At 37.6% G+C, this 18498-nt stretch overlaps 1 protein-coding gene across 1 annotated transcript in view; it reads right to left on the bottom strand.

Annotated features, from left to right (window-relative positions):
* COL3A1 (collagen type III alpha 1 chain) overlaps positions 1-18498 on the bottom strand; it is a 53401-nt gene that overhangs the window by 15439 nt on the left and 19464 nt on the right. Inside the window, exons 3-26 of the mRNA XM_030018206.1 lie at positions 18016-18054; positions 17293-17409; positions 15105-15176; positions 11522-11587; positions 10866-10919; positions 10591-10644; positions 9824-9877; positions 9616-9669; positions 9118-9171; positions 8569-8613; positions 8311-8364; positions 7281-7325; positions 6495-6548; positions 5898-5996; positions 5731-5775; positions 5510-5608; positions 4683-4736; positions 4438-4545; positions 3165-3218; positions 2943-3041; positions 1139-1192; positions 691-789; positions 482-535; positions 304-357 (exon numbers count right to left, since the gene is read on the bottom strand). Coding sequence (XP_029874066.1) covers positions 304-357; positions 482-535; positions 691-789; positions 1139-1192; positions 2943-3041; positions 3165-3218; positions 4438-4545; positions 4683-4736; positions 5510-5608; positions 5731-5775; positions 5898-5996; positions 6495-6548; positions 7281-7325; positions 8311-8364; positions 8569-8613; positions 9118-9171; positions 9616-9669; positions 9824-9877; positions 10591-10644; positions 10866-10919; positions 11522-11587; positions 15105-15176; positions 17293-17409; positions 18016-18054 — 1581 coding nt within the window. The remainder of the gene's footprint in view (positions 1-303; positions 358-481; positions 536-690; positions 790-1138; positions 1193-2942; positions 3042-3164; positions 3219-4437; positions 4546-4682; positions 4737-5509; positions 5609-5730; positions 5776-5897; positions 5997-6494; positions 6549-7280; positions 7326-8310; positions 8365-8568; positions 8614-9117; positions 9172-9615; positions 9670-9823; positions 9878-10590; positions 10645-10865; positions 10920-11521; positions 11588-15104; positions 15177-17292; positions 17410-18015; positions 18055-18498) is intronic.

The following is an 18498-nucleotide window of genomic DNA, read 5'->3' as shown; positions in this document are numbered from 1 at the left end:
AAAGGGAGCAATAATATGCTTCAATTTGAAAAGGTGGTAGGTCCCCAAGAGCTCTAAATTGACTTTTCATTTCAACTTATACCAGGTCTACCCAACTCAGATCTCTCCTAACAAAGTTTTGAGTATTAATTTATTAAAATAATGGCAAAGATTAGCTCTTTTATTTGCCTTCATAAAAGGAGATTTCTTTCTTTATATCATTAAAAATATTTTCCTTCCCCTAAATTCACAGTCTCTATCTGTAGATGCCAGACCATCTCGGCAATAATCGATAATTGCCTCTTATGGGACTACCACACTTACAGTAGGTCCAGGAGGACCCGGAAGGCCAACATCACCATTCTTCCCAGCAGGACCCTATACAAAGACAAAATTAGGGTATGGTTATGAGTTGATATAATTTTTACATGACTCACCAAGTTATTATTAATTAATATTATGTCATTATTATATTATAAAACAAAATGTTAATGAAACTTACAGGTGTTCCAGGTGGTCCACCAGGGCCTCTTTCTCCATTCTTGCCTGGTGCACCCTTACAAAAGAGAAAGATCACATTTAGAATACTTGTTCTGGTCAGTATACAATAACCTAAAGCTGCAGCATGAGATAGCCCCACTATGGAGCAATTTATTTTAACATTTGAATGATCAAGCATAAGCACAGGAGAAGTGGAGAAATCCCACTCACCTCATTGCCCTTAGGACCAGGGAAACCCATTACACCTGGTTGACCACGTGGGCCTGGAGGGCCAGGTGGACCAGAGCGGCCAGATTCACCCTGACTGCCCTGGGATAAGCAAAAAAGAAATGAAGACATGGCATCTGTTAGGTGAAATAAATGAATATCCATGACTATTAAATAGTGAGGGTGAGGTCAGGCTAGAGACATTATCATTCAAAATTTATTATGTGTTTTGTATTTCAACTAAGCTTCTGTATAATCTGTACTTCAAATAAATTACAAGATTTACAGAATGTTATTACAATGAGACAGGATATCAAGTGCTCTGGTAAATAAAACAAACAAAAAGGAGACAATTAATCAGTCTGTGATAACAACCTGTCATGTAGATACTGTGGGATGAGGGTAAGGTCAGTAGGAGGACTAGTATAAAGTATCTGCACAATGTACATACTGGAGGGCCAGGTTTCCCGTCACTTCCAGGGCTTCCTGGAATTCCAGGCAAACCCTGCAATCGAAGGAAAAAAAAAAAAGTTATTCTTCATTTTAAAATGTGTAGTATTAAGTTACAATACTGTCCTGGTTTCAGCTGGGATAGAGTTAATTGTCTTCCTAGTAGCTGGTACAGTGCTATGTCTTGGGTTCAGTATGAGAAGAATGTTGGTAACACACGGATGTTTTCAGTTGTTGCTAAGTAGTGTTTAGACTAAGTCAAGGATTGTTCAGCTTCTCGTGCCCAGCCAGCAAGAAGGCTGGAGGGGCACAAGAAGTTGGGAGGGGACACAGCTGGGACAGCTGACCCAAACTGGCCAAAGGGGTATCCCAGACCATATGACGTCATGCTCAGCATATAAAGCTGGGGGAAGAAGAAGAAGAAGAAGGAAGGGGGGGATGTTTGGAGTGATGGCGTTTGTCTTCCCAAGTAACCATTACCCGTGATGGAGCCCTGCTTTCCTGGAGATGGCTGGACACCTGCCTGCCCATGGGAAGTGGTGAATGAATTCCTTGTTTTGCTTTGCTTGCGTGCACGGCTTTTCCTTTACCTATTAAACTGTTTTTATCTCAACCCATGAGTTTTCTCACTTTTACTCCTCTGATTCTCTCCCCCATCCCACCGGGGGGGACTGAGCGAGCAGCTGTGTGGGGCTTAGTTGCCAGCTGGGATTAAATCACGACATGTACATAAATATAAATATATACAAATACATTTTAAACTACTTGCTTGATTTTAACCTCTTTAATAAAGATTAAAACTCCTCCATTTCCCCCCATCCCATTAAGGGGAAAAATCGGAGAAAGCTAACAAATTATTTTGTTAGGAGCTTATTGCTTTCTCTGAGAGGCATTGAACATTAATCAATGTGCACAAAAATTGTATTCTTTCATTATTTGGGAAGAAAACTAATTTCAGATGGTAAAAATCAAGGAATGAAACAATTTTGACTATGTATCTTTATAACATTTTAGTTAATTTGTTTTATATTTTTAAACATAAAATAATGTTTAATTGTTATATAATTGTTATATTTTAAGTAATTCATTTTCATTTCCAATAAAATCTTGTTTAGCTCCCAGAAGCCTGCAGTCAGGCTGACTTTTGAATTTCAAGGTATTTGTTGTCAGCAGTTGCTAATTCTTAGTATAGCTCTCAGAATGTTGTTACATCCTGTACATATTACGCAATAGGTTATCTCTGAAAATCTTCTTGATATGTACTATGAAAATCTGACCAACAGCCTATTTGTTGTAATTGGAAATAATAAGTAATAAATACAATATTTAAGTATATTGAAATATTTAAATTAGTGTATAATTTAATTATTTAAATGTTAAATTTAAGCCTGTTTAAATAATAATTTAAATATAAATCTATTTAAATACAATAACCCAAATACATCTTAAAGATAATAAACAATGCATTTTATAATAAATTATAAAATCTGCTAAAATGTAAACAGATAATACAGAAAATCATCCGATGCTAATTCGCATTAAAGCTGTATCTCATGATAGTGCATGGCAAACTCTGAGAACTGGGGAGCATGTTCAGCTTCATCCAAGTTTCCTCATTCTCTTGTGACAGATGTTCTCTAAATGCCCCGTGTCTCTGCACGGTTATCTATTGCACTATGAATATATGTAGTCTACTTTACGGAATTAATAGAAAAACTTTCTAAGTGGACTCCTCTGTTGTATCAGCTCAGATGAGGCATCTCTAACAGAGTTTATCACATTTTCTTGGAGACGTCCTGTCTTACTCTCATTCCGGGAAGACCTGGGCCTCCATCTTGTCCACGCTCTCCTGCGGGTCCGCTGGGGCCAGGAGGGCCTGGGCTACCACGTTCGCCTGCAGGACCCTAAAAAAGAGATGTTGAAATTCACAGCAAGGAAATCAGCATCATAATGAATCTGAAATTGTCCATTCAAATTCACATGGATTCTCCAGAAGTTTGGGGTCTTTTTTAGAGGAAGACTTATACCTTTTCACCTGGAAGTCCATTGCTACCGGGTAAGCCACGGAAACCGGGGGAGCCCTGCCAAATAAAAGAACAAAATATGGATCGTAGGCAATATGACTTAGGCAATGGCAACGGTATGGTTTTTTTCTAAACTATTTACCATTAGACATATTATTATGAAAATTAAGGAAAGAAATAGATGGAAATGACATTTCACTGTAGCAAGGAAGTCTATAGAATTATTTGCTCTTTGGATATAACCCTGCTGTTGAAATCATAGCCTGTCCTCCATTATTTTTAACCAGCCCTGCATTAGTTACTTTATTTATGAGTTTTCTAAATTCATATCAAAAATAAAACAACACATTCAGCCTTGAACAATTATTTTCTTCTTATTCAATACTGAGAAGAGCTCTATTGTATTGTTTTAATATTTATATTTAGTATCTTCATTACTTACAAGAAATTTGAATTTTAAAATTTAATTTGCAGCCCCATTTATATATTTAATATGATTCATTTGTTCACTGTGCATCTTTGGTTTCCTCATAGCTTCAGCACATACTGCAATCAATTCTTAAATTAGGAGTTATAAATAGATCAGCACAATTTCCTTTGGTTCAGATGGGATCAGAAATCTGAAATTTGTAAGTATGTTGCTATTTATTTTGTTGAAAAATATCAATTCAGGAATTCCTTTGTAAGAATGCTCTTTGGAAAGTTATCGAATCTGCTAGCCAAAAAACCTGTTGGCTGTAAAGACATTTTACCATAGAAGACATCCTGACAACATCGGTTTTATTGACATTTAAGATCTATTGACAATAAAGATGTTGACATAAAGACATATCCTGAATGTAGAAGAACTGGTGTTAATTTCACTTTCCAGAGCTGAAATTTGTCATTGATTGTTCATTTTTGTTAACTGAGAAGTAATTTTGAAATTTGTGTTTATTTATTTTTTTTTCCACCGTGTAGTTCTCACAGTTTTTGGTCGCTTTTCAGCACAAACTTTTTGATAAAACTTCCAGGTATATAAGATCAGTGCTTCTTCAGTATCAAAAAATGAAAGAAATTAATTTTTTTCAGACTGAGATAGATCCAAGTGCTGCAATTCAGATGAGGAACTAGATAAGAATTCTCCCCAGTTTTGTAATCCAGTTTCACATCTGGAATTTGCTGAGAACAGATATGGAGCCAAATTTCTCCTCAAAGTATTTTGAACACCAGATTTTGCTGTCTCTGTATTAACTTAAAATGTACCTCGTGTGCATGGTCATCTACAGCAGCTTACCCTTTCTCCAGGCGTACCAGGTACACCATTCTGGCCAGGTTCACCATTTGCACCTCTTTTGCCTTCCTCACCAGGAGGTCCAGGAGCTCCTGGGGTGCCGTTTTCACCCTGACAACAACAACAAAAACAGCCCACCAGTGAAGTTAGAAGTCTCAAAAAAAACCCCACTGAGTTTTGTATGGGGAATGATTCAGGGTTCAGACTTCCTTGGAAGAAGCCTCTGAACACATTTTAAAATTACTTACACGCTCGCCTTTTGGGCCTGGCTCTCCTTTTGCACCATTCTTACCAGGTTCTCCCTAAACAGGAGAAAATCCCATTAAAATCATGGGTTGCAACAGGGTATTATTCTAGACCTATCAGATGTACTAAAATACTAAGAAGTAGACATGATAACTTTCAAATTACTGACTGATTTTTATTATTTTATATTCTGCAAAGGAATTAGCATGCACTGGTTGAACCTGGATGTGGAATGCATGGGGCTCCTTAAAAATCCAGTAACAGAAAGAAGTGATACAATCTTAAACATCACCGAGTAAAATTTTACATCTGTTTCTGAGCTATTTCAGGCATCACTGAGACTTTTGCTTGAAGTCCCTGAGTATTTTCTCTGACAAAGAACTACGTATGGTGTAAGGCTGTCAGGAAAGATCCTGCTGGGGTAAATGACAGTATAAGAATAGCTACAACTCCCTACGTGCAGTGCACTGTGGACTCAGCCCATGGCAATTTAAACAGGTGAAATTAGGATTTCAAAACAACAGATTTTGTCTAATGTGGCCATTTTCAACAAGCTTTTTTTTTTTGTTGTGTGTTTCTGACTTGATAGATAATTTAGGAAAGCAAATATATATTATCATATTTATGTATAATTTTATATATAGCAATATATAAATGTGTGAAAGGTAAATATATATTTAGAAAAATAATTGCCTAATGTTATTATAAAATAATTTTTTAGACCATCTCAAGTGAATAGGATTAATTCAACGGGGTTTTTTTAATGGTATCAGAACTACTTTCACCATGTTTGTTTGAACAACCAGTGTAATGAATATTAGTAACTCACCGGAGTGCCTTTTGCTCCAGGGCTTCCACTTGTACCTGGAGGACCAGGAAGACCACGGCCTCCTGGCAGACCAGGAGCACCGGGAACACCAGCAGGTCCCTGTAGAGAGTGAATGGCAGATGGGGATGAAGAAAGCATAGCATTGTTGGACTCTGTCCAGCCCAAACAGTGACCTTCACCAACACAGCGCAGCAATAGACAATGATATGAAAAGTACCCACCATTTCACCCTTGTTGCCAGGGCTTCCAGCTCTTCCAGGAGGGCCCTGAAAAAATAAATGTATAAATAACCAATGCTGCTAACCTAGGTCTAAACCAAAGGACGTGTAGGGCTTTGTGAAGAGCAGGTGGCACAACACTTCTCAGTTCCCATGTGGTATTTATGTACCTGAGGCCCGGGTGGCCCAGCATGTCCCTGAGGACCAGGTTCTCCTCTCTCTCCAGGACTACCACTAGAACCAGCAGGTCCAGGAGGACCAGCTTCACCCTACAGAAAAACAGTAAAGGGAGAAATGAATGCATTTGAGTCTTGTCTCCAGGGCAATCAGTATTAGGGTCATAGTTTCTTCCTCTACTGTGGCATCTTTGCATGATTTGGGAAGAAGGTTACCACCATCATCACCTGAGTGCAAGAGCCAAATCAGCACGGCGACCCTGGTGCTGAAGCACGAGTTACCCATAGACTCCAGCCAGCACATGCTGTACAGCTCCTCTAGTTGTGGGAAGTTCACTTGAGCCCCTCCCATAATGCAACATAAAGCACTGGGTCTACCACTTAGTGGTGTTTGGGGTGGGTATTCATGAAGGTGATGAGGATAGGGTTTGTCTCGTGCTGCACATGAAAACACATGAGTTCCAGGCTTGCAAACACTGTAATAACAGCCAGAAAAAGGAGGACTCATAAAATAAAGATGTATAGTGACATAAGCTGCCTAACTAGAGAAAGGACCAAATCCTATATTAGTATGCATCTTTAGCTGAATACCTTAAAACCTGGAGAGCCTGGAAATCCTGCAGTTCCAGGGGGACCTGGGGGACCCTTAAAAGTGAAAGAAATACTATTAATGCAAAAGGTAAAAGCCATATGGAATTAATCTTAAGTTAAAAAAAATGTCTGATTATGGGATATTTCTCTGAGTAAGGAAGCACCTGGCAAAATAGCAAATATAAATCATGCTGTAGAAGATGAAGTCTGGCTAGCCCTAAAATATCACACCTACATCTTAGTTACTCTGACTTTTACATGTTCAGCTAAATTTCTGTGTTGTAAATTTAAAAAACATGAAAGCTATCATTAAAAAGATTAAGTTATAAAAAATGTTCAAAATTTGTTCTAATTATAAAAAAAGTGTAGGAGAAAAAAAAAGCCAACATAGCTGTTACACATACAAGTGGACACACTCAGGTTTCTCGGCAGATGGGAAAGAAAAACTTTTGCCCACCTCAGACAGCTAAATAATGTATTTGCTAAGACCTTTCAAAATTTGATCTGCATAGACAACAGCAATTCTATCTATCTATATGTTCTCAGAGAATAATCTGGCTTTGGATTTATGCAGTTTCTGATTTACAGTGTTAAAGCTCTCCTATTGCACTGTATGCTTCAAGTACCTTAACCAACACAGTTATGAAATATAATTAAATAAAACGCTCATTCTTAAATCAGTGCACCCCCACTCTCAGGTTTGCTGGCACTGCAGAACATCTGCTAGAAGTAACTAGACTTCAGCAACACAAATACTTAAAGTCAAACATCTGTAAGTCATCTTACAGGTGGGCCTGCTGCTCCTGGAGTTCCGTCTTTGCCATGGGCACCCTACAGAAAGAAGAGAGGTGTTGGGTACAGAGCACTAACCTGGACACAGAACCCACATGTTTTAAAGCCCATGACACACAGACCATCTTTTTGTGTCTGTACATTCCCACTTAGCTGACCGAGACCCAAGGATTCCTCAACTGTGAAACTCTGAAATATACGTCCATTGTGATCTTATTTATTTAACCTTAAGAACTGTCCACACAGATGATGCTTCGTAACTGTTATTTCCTTAAGAAATGTAATAAGAATACATTTTTGCATCTTTCTGTCTCATCATTACAGTACAAGTCAGGCAAGGCATTGGATATTCCTTCACAAAATATTTAGTTAATTATTATTTTAAAGTAACAGTTACTTCTAATTCACATGAGAGACTAAAATTTCACTCCAAAACCCTAACAAACAGTGGTATGACTTAAATCCTGTTGCCTGTCTTTTAGACATGTTAGACCAGGTCCGCTGCTCAGGTTAAGTAGTGTTTGTACGAACAAGTTGTTGGTTATTATACTTTAGCTGTGCTTTGTTGATTGTGTTGGATGCTATTAACTATGACTTCCTTCAAAGCAAAGAATGTACTCCTTAATCTCAGTCAAAGAGTAATTTTATCTTTTTCCTTCAACTTAACTTCTGAGATTGCATTTTATCCCTCTACCTTCTGTTCCTGCCCTTTGCTTCCACTCCTCCTCCCTATTGCTCTTGGCTGAACCTGAGCTTATGCTGAAACACTGAACTCTCCCTCAAAGTGTAATCTATTCATTTAAAAAAAGGAAATAGAAAATAAGATGGTGAACATGTGAGTTATAAGTGTTACGTCTTTAATTGGGGACTGAAAAGTTTTCATGTATGATTTTACTGATGCTATATAGTTTTCTAATCCTTTGCATTACAACTGTTTTAAGGTAAATCTATGAAGTAGGGAATTCTCAACATACTGAAACAAAATATGTGCTGCTTCTGGATAGGAACACCTGCAATTACTTACAGGGCCACCAGGATTCCCAGGTCTTCCTCTTTCGCCAGCTGGACCTCTCGGTCCCTAGAAAACATAAGAAAACAAGTTTGTTAAATGGCTTCCAAAATAATACGGCCGAGCAAAGAGACATTGCTCTTATTTGCATATCTCAGTATTGTTCAATGCATGTGGTGGGGTAATTAAAGTTAAAAGAAAGATGAGTAACTCACTTAACCAGGATGTGCCATTGGCACTTCCATTTAAATACTACAGGGTACACATATTTACCGGTTGGCCCGGTGATCCGTTTGCTCCAGGAAGACCAGTTTCACCCTGTTATGGAAAGAAAACACCAATGACAGAATGAACTTTGGTAAGAGCAATTTTTGCTTTATATTCAAGGGGAAGAGACATAGAAATGAGACTGCCTAATCCATTGCCGCTTTCTGTGTGGTGCTGAGTTTCCTCAGCATGAACTGAGGTCTGTGAGGTCTGAGAAGTCTAAACAAGTGCCAGAACAAAATATTTAAACAGGAAAAAAAAAAAAAAAATCAGGAAGACTCGGTCCTTTAATATTATGCAATAAAGTCAGAGGATCCAGGCATGTCCTTTCATTTTGTAATCTCAGCTTTATTATGGCTGGAAAATTGGGCATGGTGTGGTTCAGCAAGTCTAACTCCTTTGGAATGATTCTCATTCTTGTCATGGAGATATTCAATGAGTTTCTTTAATGTTAAATGGATTTTTGTAATTGTGTAATATGCAAAGCATAGCTATATAGCAAATGATGGAGGGTATTACTCTATCTATTACAAAGATGGCACTATAGTTTTCTACCTTTGGACCAGGAGCACCGCTGTCACCTCTGGCACCATCTTTTCCATCAAAACCCTGTGGGAAAGGAAGACCATATCTGTGAGTAGTACTCCTCTTGCATTCTGGAAAATGTGATTCCTCTTGGCAAGATATTAAGCTTCAAGTCAAACTCAAATAGAGGGCCATATTTTTAATAATGAGTGCTATCAGCTATTGGAACACTTTTTGAAAGAAAATTCTGAATCCTCCATTTCTCCATGGCCATTAGTTAACAGTGGATGCTTTTCTGGAAAGCATGCTTCAGCCCAGCATTTGGGATGGAGCTCTATAACTGAGGTAATCAGATAAAATTTAACAGTCTTTGTTCTGGACGGTCAGATTACGTTGTCCAGAAATTGGCCTTTAATTCCATGATTCAGTCTCTTTAGCTGGGAATTGACGACTGAAAGAGCACAACAGCAACACCGTAATTCGAGTGGAGTAACAGACTCAGCTATACTCAATATACTCAATACTTACTCGTTGACCTTTCATCCCAGGCATCCCAGGCATGCCAGGGTGTCCCTTGTGACCCTAAACACACAAATATAGAAAGTTTAATAAATCACACATACTGTGTGAAGGGCACAAGCTAATGTTCATTGTGTGTCATGTTCACTTGACTAACTTAAAATGGGAAACAAAATCTTTGATTAGAAGACCATTGTTACTGGGGGCTTTTCCATACCGGTAATCCAGGGATTCCACGGTCTCCATTTCTGCCTGGTCTTCCTGGTTCTCCCTATTGAAAGAAAGTAAATTTTTTTTACCGTTTTGCTGTTCCTTCAGTTATTGGCAAAGAACCAGTCCTAGCAGATCGAGGCAGGTTGGAATAAGCAGGTGAAACTTCCACCAAAGACAGTCAGGAAAATTATAGCAGGGTGATGCTTCACTATATGACTGCCTTCTGAAAAACAGTTGCCAGAATTTATAAAATCAATTTTTAACAAGATTTTGGTTAATATGTGATTTATATCAAGCCAACTTTTAGGAAGAGATGATCACAGAAAACTTATTTTTCACGGTGAAACACTCAAAATGGACAAAAACTTTAGCTGCTTGTCTCACCTTGTACTATACCTATTTAGGACTCCCAGCTGTGACACAAAAGATGGTTTTAACAGCCTTAACTCTCAAAACAAGATTTGAAGGGAATGGACAACTACCACTATTGTCTGCTTTTCATTATAACTGCTAATTTATTTTGCACCAGATCAAAATAGCATATTTCATGCTTAGGTTTTCTTTTTTTAAAAAATTTTGTCAATCAAATTGCCTGCTAAAATTGAAACTTTTTTTGAATGGACATTTATATCTAATGTAAGCCAAATCTAGTTTATTATAGTGGTGTTGTCAAATTGAGAAATTAATTGAGATTTAATCTGCTGTCTTACCATTTAATGAATTTTCTTTCTTCCCATTTATTAATTACTGGATGAATAATAGTGAACTTACATCTTTTCCTGGTGGACCAACTGGGCCTATCATTCCAACAGGGCCTGGAGGTCCCTGTAGAAAAATAATTAATATTAACTGTAATAATAAAAAATATTAAGTCTCTTTCAAATTAAAAATGCATTAGGTATCATAAAATAGTTGTACATTTGACATGCGTGATAGTAAACAGGCAGGATGAACTGTAAAATTTCAATCCACTCCAGTGATGACACAGACTCATGCTTGTAAGATCATACCTTTAATATATATAGTGATAGGTAATGTATACGTACAGGAGGGCCAGGTTGTCCTGGTTCTCCGGGGGAACCTTGGTATCCAGCAGAGCCCTATAATGCGGCAAAAGAACAGTTGAAATGTGAACAATGACATGCATCATTCCATGGTGCTACTATATTTTATAATAATTTCATAATTGTAAAGAAAGTGGTAGTCAGAACTGTAAACAAAGGACCAAAGGTGAAATTAGCAGAACCAAGCAGAATATGCCTCCATGAAAAAAGAATTAAAACTACTCCTTTAAAAGGAGATTTACATCAGAAAACTCAGACTGTTTGTGTGTTCACTGAATGTGTATTAGGATTCCCATTTTCCTTTATGTCCTGTTAAATTTTTGTATGAATAAACATTTGGGAATGTTAACAGAGGATGATAGGCAGTGGCATGTCTTAAGACAACATTAGCTGACACCCCACAGAATTGCAGAAAGCTCAGGGGAACACACGGACTTAAGCAAGCACAGTATATAGCCCTCAGCCATTGGGTCTTGGTGGTGCATAGATGGTACAGCCCAATTAACAGAAGATGACTTTTATCCATAAAATTCTTCAGCATAGTATCTAGTTTTATCAGTTGAAAATGTACCTAACATTTATGACAGAGAAAAGGAGAAGGAATATGAGATGATTATGAAAAGATTAATTTTACTTACAGGGGGACCTGCATGACCAGGAGGGCCAGGGGGGCCACTGGGACCAGGGGGTCCTGGAAAGCCGGTCTATAGTGTAGATTAAAAAAATAGTCATTACATTAATGTAATATAGCTATAAAGCTTCATGTAGTTGCAATAGTCACCAATAACTGTGAAATACGTGTTTACATATTAGTACAGAGAAAAATCCAAGGTGACATGTACTTGGTGCAGTAAAAAAGAAACAGCAGTATATATACACATTGCTGCATATATTTCTCTTTGCAGCCTTAGCTAACATACTCCAAAAGATATTTTCAAAGCTCCAATTTTTTCTTTTGAGTCACTATTCCCCTTCTCTAGACCCCCAGAAGGATGCTCACAACTCAGCTTTTCAGCTACCTAAACTGGAAGAATAGATAAGTGGAACTCTTAATCTGTTAAACAGAGTAAATGAGTTTCAGCATCTCTGCCATGTAACTGAGCTTTATTAGCCTAACACTACATCTTCACTGGTGGAGCCAAAGTGTACTGATAAAATTGCTTGCTAGTCTATTGATGCCAGATTTTGCTTTCTAAAACTAATTTTAAAATTTCTCACCTGCATTCAGGAGGTGAGAAATTACTTTACATATACAGATACAACCCATGAGAAGAACTTTGTATGATAAACCCTGTTTATGACCCTAGACTTCTTAGAACTTACAGGTATACTGAATTAAGGCCATATTTTTGTTACTGTCAGAAAGGCAAGCATTTTCACCAGTGAAATCTTTTCTGAACTTTAATAGTACTAAGCCATAAGAAATAAATGATGTCTGGACTAACCAAAGGACTCAGAGGATGAAACATCAATATACATATGGTTTAACTCAAATCAGTAATACTGTTCCTTATTTTAACTGGTAAAAAAGGGAGTAACATATTACTAAGGAAATTCTCAATTTGGAAAGAGTGCTAATCTTTCTACTTCCTGTAGCAACAACCACAAAAGCATTTGATACTGCAAAACAGAAAACATTTTAATATTAGCACAATGGTTTACTGCAGCTATATGTGGTGCTTTAAAAAAAAGGTTTTGTTAAATTAAACTCTTCATGGGTTTGATAGAGCCAAAACAATTGAAGTATATGAATTACATGAGAATCACTTTGTGCTGCAGTACTGGCAGTATATTCCGTAGCTTAATATTGCACATAATGCGTCTCATGGGATATTGTCATAATGTGTCAGAATAGGTCATGTATTGCAGATGTTACATGAACCTAATTTTCATAATACAAGATTAATAGTATTGCTATACTATACTAGTATATGTAGTAAAGTATACTACTATAGTACAAATATACCATGTTAATATTAGTTCACAGATTGTCTTTTGTCTAAAAAAGAGAATCATTGTAATATTTGCTATTTTGTAGGACAAGAAGTACACCTAGTGGCAGAGCAGTTAGTGTCTGGGTAAATCAGGTTGCCTTCAATGTGTGAATACAACAAGCAGTCCCTTGCTGTTAATTGTTAGAACTCATTTGGTATAAAATAAATCTGGATTCAACATGAATTAGAGCCGTCAACTCATCAATTGCAATCAATTGATTAGACATACGGCTATAAACAAACAAGACATTTTTTTTTCAAGGTGCACGCTGAGGAGATAAACTGATAGTTAGGTATGACATTTGCTTGCTGCCAGCACCTCCAGACTGTGAACAAATGAGCATATTTTGGTTAGAACATGTGTACTGGTGGAAAGAGACAAAGACAATAATATGTGGCGGTTATACGAGCAAGTAAAGAGAAACTGTGATGTAAAGTACAAAATCAGTCTACAAGCAGTGGAAAGCCACCGGCAAGACAGTAATGGAGAGATGTGTGACTAAGCAAATACCAGGCATGGTGACCACCCACGGACAAATGTTGGTGCTATATAGCTGGCATTTTTTATTTTATTACTCTTCCCAATTATTTCAGTTTGGATATTTATTCAAACCGAGTGTTTAAGTTGAAGATTGATAAATGAAATTTATAAATTAATAAATAAATTAATCTATGTAATGTTAATGATAAACATTATTTAGTTCTAGTGATTTTAGACACATCTGCCTGTAACTGCTCTGTTACTTACTTTGTAGTCATGTATTGCATGATGCAATATATAAAAGACCACATGACGTGAAAGTATACAGACAATCCTGGCTGAAGACATTCTAGGGTGCCCAGTTAAGTTTGGGGTTTTTTTAACCCAAGTCCAGGGTTCAGACCACAAGAAATCACTAAGCACCTCAAGGAAAAATGCCAAAATAGAGAGGAGTAACTGTAATAGTTAACTGAAGGGTATCTCGGTTACCTGCCTGGTTCAACACATCCCATATTAAGACACCAAGTAACAAAACGTAGATGATATGATAAGCTGCGGGCAAAAACTGTGAGGAGCTGAATATGAATAAATGACTAAACAAATACAAAAACTGGTGCTTGAAGAAGACCAATGCATGGATGATCATATTAGCAAATGAACAAGGTAGAAATAAACAGATTAAAATAAAGGTGAGAAAATAATGAACTATATTTCAGGAAAAACAGCTGCCATGATTAGTAAAATTTATTTCATAAGATGATCTGATGGAACCCTGAGAAATAACACATCCACTTGGAACTGCCTAGATATGTTACAACACGTGATACCCAAACCTTGTTATGCAGCATTGGACTGAAAATAATGATTATGCTTAAAGAAGCAGCAGCAAATCTCAAATAATAGCAATTCACCACATCCTCTATATAGCAGATTGCTGAATCAAGAACATTCCATGTCATCGATGGTGAATATCTCTAAATCCCAGTGCCTAAAAGGAAACTCATGAGGTGAACATTCAAATTTATTTCATACAGGAAGCATAGCATAGCATAACTCTTTCAGGCAGTCCATGGTTTATCTCACTAAAAAACTGTGAAAAGCTTGGGGCTGGCCTAGCGGGCAGATACAGCATCCTTAGTACACAGTCTGAATAGCTGTGGGTAAAAAAATGGTAATTGTAAAAAGAAAAAGTGAAAAGCTTTTGACTGCTTTCTAGGATGAAAAAAAAGATTATAAGAGGGGTTTGCTCGCTTGTTATCGGGCAAATTTGAGTTGTGGAAAAGTAAACAAGTATGGAGTATCATACTGAGTAAAGACAGAATGCTGCCGAATGGGTACAGGAAGATTAGGGACAGTGGAAGAGGTAAAAAAGTGGTGGAAGGGAGGGAAGCAATTAGTAGAAGAATACCGAAGCAGATAAATGAGGAAGGTATGCAAGGGAGAAAGGGGTAAATATTTAGGTAGCATTAAGAAAGTAAATCAGAGATTAGGAAAAAGAAGGTAAGAAAAAGAACAAAGAGAGAGAAAAGGCAAAACCCCCAGATAATCTATAGTTACCTTCTAGAATGATATTGACAAGCAATCTGCTGCCTTACATCGCATTCCACTTGCAGGCAACAATTAAATTAAAACTTAACTTGTTAAATTAAAATCAGGATACATACACACACACATCCAAGGTATAATCTACGAGCTGAAAATTTGTTCTTTAAAAAAAAGGACAGAAAAAAGGCTATATCATCTTACAATGGGCTGTGGGTAAGCGATACCAGGTACACCGGCCTTCACATCATAGGAGTCATACTGTGGAGAAAAACTCTGTAAAAGAAATAAAGAAAAACAGAAAGAAAAAAAAAAGAAAAAAAAAGAAAAATAAAGGTGATTGCTACAAATCAAATAAGTATTTTCTTACATTGGTATGGCAAATGTATGAAAATAACTCATTTGTATCTATTTGTACTTGTTTGACAGATAGCTGCCATATATTTAAATCATCCATAAAAGAAGCCCAGCCAATATCTTTCTTTTGAGGTCATGGTAACGTTAGCTCCCTACGCTGTGCACATCCAGTTTTCATCTTGACAGCTAGGCCTCAGCTGAACCAAAAAATTGCCATTCTCTCTCCTCTTAATTGTTTGACTCTTTTTAAGATTTTACTCCCATTTTCTTTATCAGTCTCTTTTCTGTTGGGCTTAGGTGTCACTCAAGGAAGTTGATGAAATATTTTCTGTTGCACTAAAGAATGCAACAGTTTTTATTATTATTTTCCTAATTTCTTTTACTTGTGACTAATGAATATCTCATTTCAGAATATCTTGTAGCAAAAAATCTCTTACCTATGTGTAAGGCTGTCCTTCCCTGAATTACAAATAATTTTTTTTTAGCTCACGCGTGGGAACTTACACATCTCAGAAAACTGTATTACACTTTTTCCCTAATGCCATTTTCCATCTTTCCCTTTCTCCCTTCCCGTTCACTATGTCACTCCACATAATTCAATTACAATCATCACTTTTGAGCCCAAGCAGCCAAGCCTCAATGCTTTTGACAATTTATCTTGAAACAAACGGAAGCTCAGTCCAAGGCATGAAGTGAAAACATGTCCTGTGGGCCTTTCTGAGAGCAGATAGCATCTTTGACACACCCATTTACATAAAATACTGCTTAAAAAAAAGAAAATTATAAAGTCTACAATAAGTTTTTCAAGGAATTTCCATGTAAACCTCTTAATTGGCATATGTTGATTTTATTATGCAGACATTAGCAAACTTAGTTGAATAATATGGCATTAATGTAGTTTATGCATTAATGACACATAGGTGGTTGAACAGGAAAGGTTGAATGCATGCAGTGTTCTGCCTGATAACCCAAACCACTGTGGAACCAGCTCCTTTGCTGACCAGGTACAAGACGACTCCTGCGCTACTGATATCAACCCTCTCGTCAGTATTCAACAGCACATCTTTGTTACAGCGTTGGAATGGGTGACATTCAGCCTATCATCCTCTCTTGTGTCTGAATCTGCCAATTCAAACCCAGTAGCTCTCTCGATATATTATTGTCTGCCCATGTCCATTGATACTGGTTAACTGATCCATGGGTATCTCTCCCAGAACCCCAGTCCTTCAGATGCAATCCCTTCCAGAATTAAGTAATATCAAGACATCTTTCCTCAGTTTTTGGCTTACCTGGGAGTGGGAAGTGTACGTGGAAGCTATAAACAGTGGCCTATGTTCAAAAGTAGCAACTGGTTTAACGTATGATTTTTAACAGCTCTGTGCTAAAGCAATCCCATCTTGTAAAGCTAGGCTTGCTTGATTGCATGGGAGACAATGTCATCTCTTAACAAAGCGCTAGCTGTGGCTCAGCTCCCTTAACAAATCCAACTGCACAGAACCTTCAGTTAAATTTAGTTCTATTGGTGAGTCTGCCCAACTCTTCAGAAGAGAATGTAAGATTCAGTGGGCCAGAAATAAAGAGGGAGCATGACAAATAGTACTTACATGGCACTCCCCTGCAAGCAGAGGACCTGTGTTTCGGTCTAGTCTCCTGGGAATGTTTCTTTATTAAAAACGCATTGGATAAAATACAGAAAAGTAAGAGAGTTCCCTAACCATTAAGCTTGAGGGACGTACTTCCTCCTGCACACTTTCTTTCTGGTCAGATTATTTCTGCGTTACGCAAGTCCTTCATCAGATCTGGCTCCAAAAGTTTTAAAAAATAAGATAAGGCAGAGATTTAATTGCACTCCAGCCAAATTTTATGGACAAAACCCCAAAACAACAACAAAACCCCACCTACCACTCAGCTGTGTTTTTCCAAGGCACCAATGAGAGACAGACACCATTCAAAGCAAAATACGTGTGAATTTGCAAGGGATAGGTGCCTACAGTCTTGCTTTGAGCAACAAAGTAGAAGCTGAATGATGACTTACGCCTCCATTTATACTGGGACATGACTGGCAGATTCCGGGGGGGCCAGGAGCTCCAGGACTCCCTGGCTGTCCTGGAGGGCCAGGGGCACCGTTTCTGCCTGGAGGCCCAGGAGAACCCTGCAAAGACACAAACAGAGCAGATACAGATGTCTGCACTTGCCTCCAACTGCAAGGGCATCGCGGGATAAATCCTTCCATTCGTAAGAAAGTCTTTGCGATTGTGGTAGGAAACTTTCTCTATTAAACATAACTACGGCCACAACTGAACATTCAGGAAAGACATAGACAGAGGACAAAATTTACACATGGAAACACTCCTTAGTTGCTGGAGCCTTATTGCAGCTGACATTTGATCAAACACACTATAAATATTAAACAGGTCAATTCCGGAATCTAAAATTAATACTGCTAGTGGAGTCCATAGATTTTTTTTTTTTTTTCCCCTACTGGGAAGAAATACACCAAAACCACCAACAAATAACAAATGTAATACAGTTTAGACTAAACTCTCTCTCTCTCTGTTTTTCCAGTTTAAATTTTTGAGAGTTTTGTTGAAGCTAAAGGGCTACTTCAAAATAACTATATGGCACAGTCCTGCAGACAGTACAGACATCAATGAAAGCTGGATATCTCAGCAGCTTGAATGGGATATATAGCACTACAGGAATTGGCTCTTGATTTTGTTAGTTTCCTTGGGGGAAAAAAAAAAAAAGCTGCACTTACAGGGTCTCCTTTGGGGCCTTGGGTGACTACTCCAGGAGTCTAGAAAAAAAGAAAAAGTAATTAAATTAAGAAAGAAAATCAAAATAAACCCCAAACCTGATGGTCAGTCTCTCTGCATTTTCACAGTTCATCCATAAAGCTACGCCTCTCCTGTAAGCAAAAACATGGCACTAATGAAGTCAGTAGAGCTTTGCCATTGAGCACAATGGGGACAGAAGGCCACTGTGGAAAGCTGTAAGGGACAGTTTTCTTGTATCCTTCTCAGTCCAGCATGTTAAGTGTGGTAATGTAGCTAATTTTAATTTCTCAGATCTACTCCTCCAATTTATTTATTTTTCAATTAATAATTCAGTTACATATTACTATCTGGATTCTCAATTAATAGTTCAGAACAGTTTTTATGTGTTCAGCTGCTAGTGGTAGCAAAGAATATTGAGCTGAAACTATCTTGGAACTTTCAAGGTGGCATTTCCCTACACACCA

The sequence above is a fragment of the Aquila chrysaetos genome, chromosome 6 (assembly GCF_900496995.4).
Source record: "Aquila chrysaetos chrysaetos chromosome 6, bAquChr1.4, whole genome shotgun sequence".
In the NCBI taxonomy this organism is placed as follows: Eukaryota; Metazoa; Chordata; class Aves; order Accipitriformes; family Accipitridae; genus Aquila; species Aquila chrysaetos.
Note: the sequence above shows the minus strand (reverse complement) of the source record. Positions and strands in the feature narration are given on the sequence as shown.